We start from the raw sequence: 2208 nt of genomic DNA on the forward strand, positions 1-2208 counted from the left end.
CTGTAACTCATTGAATATAAAATTAAAATTGACAAAATTATAGTTTAAAATTATATACAATATGTGAACTATACTCTGGAAAAAAGCACATGTCAATCCGGTCCGATTCCGGTTCCGGTCCGGTTTTCCGGTTCGAAATCTCATCCTTAGTTTAGAGGTTGTCAAGCGTAAATATTTTAATATTCATGTGAATGAGAGGGAAATCACTTTCGGCTTGACTCTATTATATGCTTTTTGGACATAGCGGGACTAATCTGTCAACCTTTTTGTCTACATATTTTTTTTAGAATTGCGTTATTCACTAATTTATGGAAGCATAGGGATCTGATAAGAAGTAAATTCACGTAACCTTTCAAAGCACCAGGAATGGTAACGATTTTCTTACTATCATTCACATTTGATTATCTAGTATTTACAAATGTTTAGGCATTAATTTACTTTCTCAATGATCTATTTTGTTGAACGCTATATAACTAATATGTCAAAAACTAAAGCTTGCTGATTACTAGATCTAATATGTAGACAATGCATTCTAACTGGAGTAAAACTCAATCTGATTGTTGGTAGAAAGAGCAGAGCTTCTCTTTCAGCCTTCCAGCGTCTATGTTATTATCACCTTGCACCTGTTCAACACAATGATGTATTAATATAACTATTTCAATTTAATTAAGTTGATTATGAAATTAATATTGAAATAACCGATTGTTCATTGTGGCCAACAACAGATCTATGACATAAGTATGCTTGATAAAACTAAAATCATGCTTATAGAAAAATATATGCTTCAACTCAGTTGAGAAATTTTCCTAAAATGAACACTCATATTAATTAGTTTTTTTTTTAAACAAAACCAATTGTATCTTGAGAAGATTCCCTACGTACTTTAATTTAGATTTGAGGTTGCTTTAAGAGAATATATTCTTTCACTGCATTGTAAGATTAAAGAGATCACTGTTATGTACCTGAATATGTAGAGTGCTAAATAACATCCCTTCCCCCAACGATTTGAAGGTCGATGAATTCAGCAAAACTAACCCATCTTCTTCCTCCTCTAAGTATTTCAAAACCTTTGACAAGAAGCCAATCTCCTTCCTCTTGTGCATATGATCCTTTGAAGAAATCAGTTGTATCACAGCTTCTTTGGCTCCTAAAACTCTTACCGAAGAAACAAATGATGAATTTGTTTCAATTTTTGCATCTTTACCCATTTCGTTCTTCATGCCTTCTTGCCTCAAATAAGCTTTTGATGATGAATATGATGAAAGCTTTTCCTTTTTACGTATTAATGTCTCTACTTCCTTTTGTAGTTCTGGTATGTACTTCAGTGCACGCGATACTGTTCCAGGGATACTTACTTTTTTCTGTGTCAAAAGAGAAATATTATAAGGCTAGGCCCACTGAAACATTAGAGCTGATCTATATACAGCTCAAATGTTAGTCATGTGTTTGCACATGTTAGAATTATACATTTTTTCGACTGATTTTCTCACTAACATTTGAACAAGATAAATGTGTTAGCACCTTTTGATCAGTGGAAATCGGTAGTAGTGAACGAATGAAAGCATACAAGTCGTTCACTCTCTTACGACGATGTCTTTCACTGGCATTATGATTGAGCTTCTTCACCACCATCAAAGGATTAGTGAAATCACCATTTACAAGCCCTCCAGAAGAATTAGAATTTTCATTAGCAAAATCAGGCTGGATATCTGCATATGTATGAAAACCAAGAATAGATTTATATGAATTGGCTTCAACATCTATAGAATGATCATTGCCATCAAGTTGAAAATGATTTGGTATGAGATCCTCAGAGGGCCATGCGAAGTTACTTGAGAAGAGAGGAGATAAAGCTTGCATCTTTTCTTTCTTTTTCAGTTATAGGTAATAGTGTTTTGAAGAAAAAAATAATGGGAAGTTAGGATAATACGTTGGTATATTTATATAATGATCACTAAACTAGCTAGCCATATCCTCTTGCATTATAAAAGTGAAATTTACATCATCTTAGAAATTATATTCTCCTCAAACTAACACACGCATTTTCGTTACAACTACAACTATATTTTTTAGTATAAGCAGATATAACTTAATTAACGAATATATAGTCGCTAATGAGTTCACACTTCACATGACTCTATCAGTATTGTAGCTAGTTGGAATAAATAAAATAAAAATCATAGAATTTTATCAAGCAAATAAAATTCT

At 32.4% G+C, this 2208-nt stretch overlaps 1 protein-coding gene across 1 annotated transcript; it reads right to left on the reverse strand.

Annotated features, from left to right (window-relative positions):
* Nucleotides 1-450: 450 nt before the first annotated feature.
* Nucleotides 451-1875, reverse strand: LOC144998002 (transcription factor ORG2-like). Its single transcript, XM_078957849.1, has 3 exons — nucleotides 1522-1875; nucleotides 963-1361; nucleotides 451-623 (listed from the first exon to the last, which is right to left on the reverse strand). The coding sequence occupies exons 1-3, from the start codon at nucleotides 1858-1860 to the stop codon at nucleotides 549-551; spliced, it is 813 nt and encodes a 270-aa protein (XP_078813975.1). The 5' UTR covers nucleotides 1861-1875; the 3' UTR covers nucleotides 451-548.
* Nucleotides 1876-2208: the final 333 nt, after the last annotated feature.

This window comes from Lactuca saligna, chromosome 5 (assembly GCF_052625555.1).
Source record: "Lactuca saligna cultivar CGN05327 chromosome 5, ASM5262555v1, whole genome shotgun sequence".
Classification (NCBI taxonomy): Eukaryota; Viridiplantae; Streptophyta; class Magnoliopsida; order Asterales; family Asteraceae; genus Lactuca; species Lactuca saligna.

Coding starts and splice junctions, on each gene's coding strand:
- LOC144998002 (XM_078957849.1), bottom strand. CDS start 1,860: ATGCAAGCTTTATCTCCTCTCTTCTCAAGTAACTTCGCATGGCCCTCT. Junction 1,362..1,521: donor CGATTTCCACTGATCAAAAG/GTGCTAACACAT, acceptor CTTTTGACACAG/AAAAAAGTAAGTATCCCTGG. Junction 624..962: donor TTAGCACTCTACATATTCAG/GTACATAACAGT, acceptor TGTGTTGAACAG/GTGCAAGGTGATAATAACAT.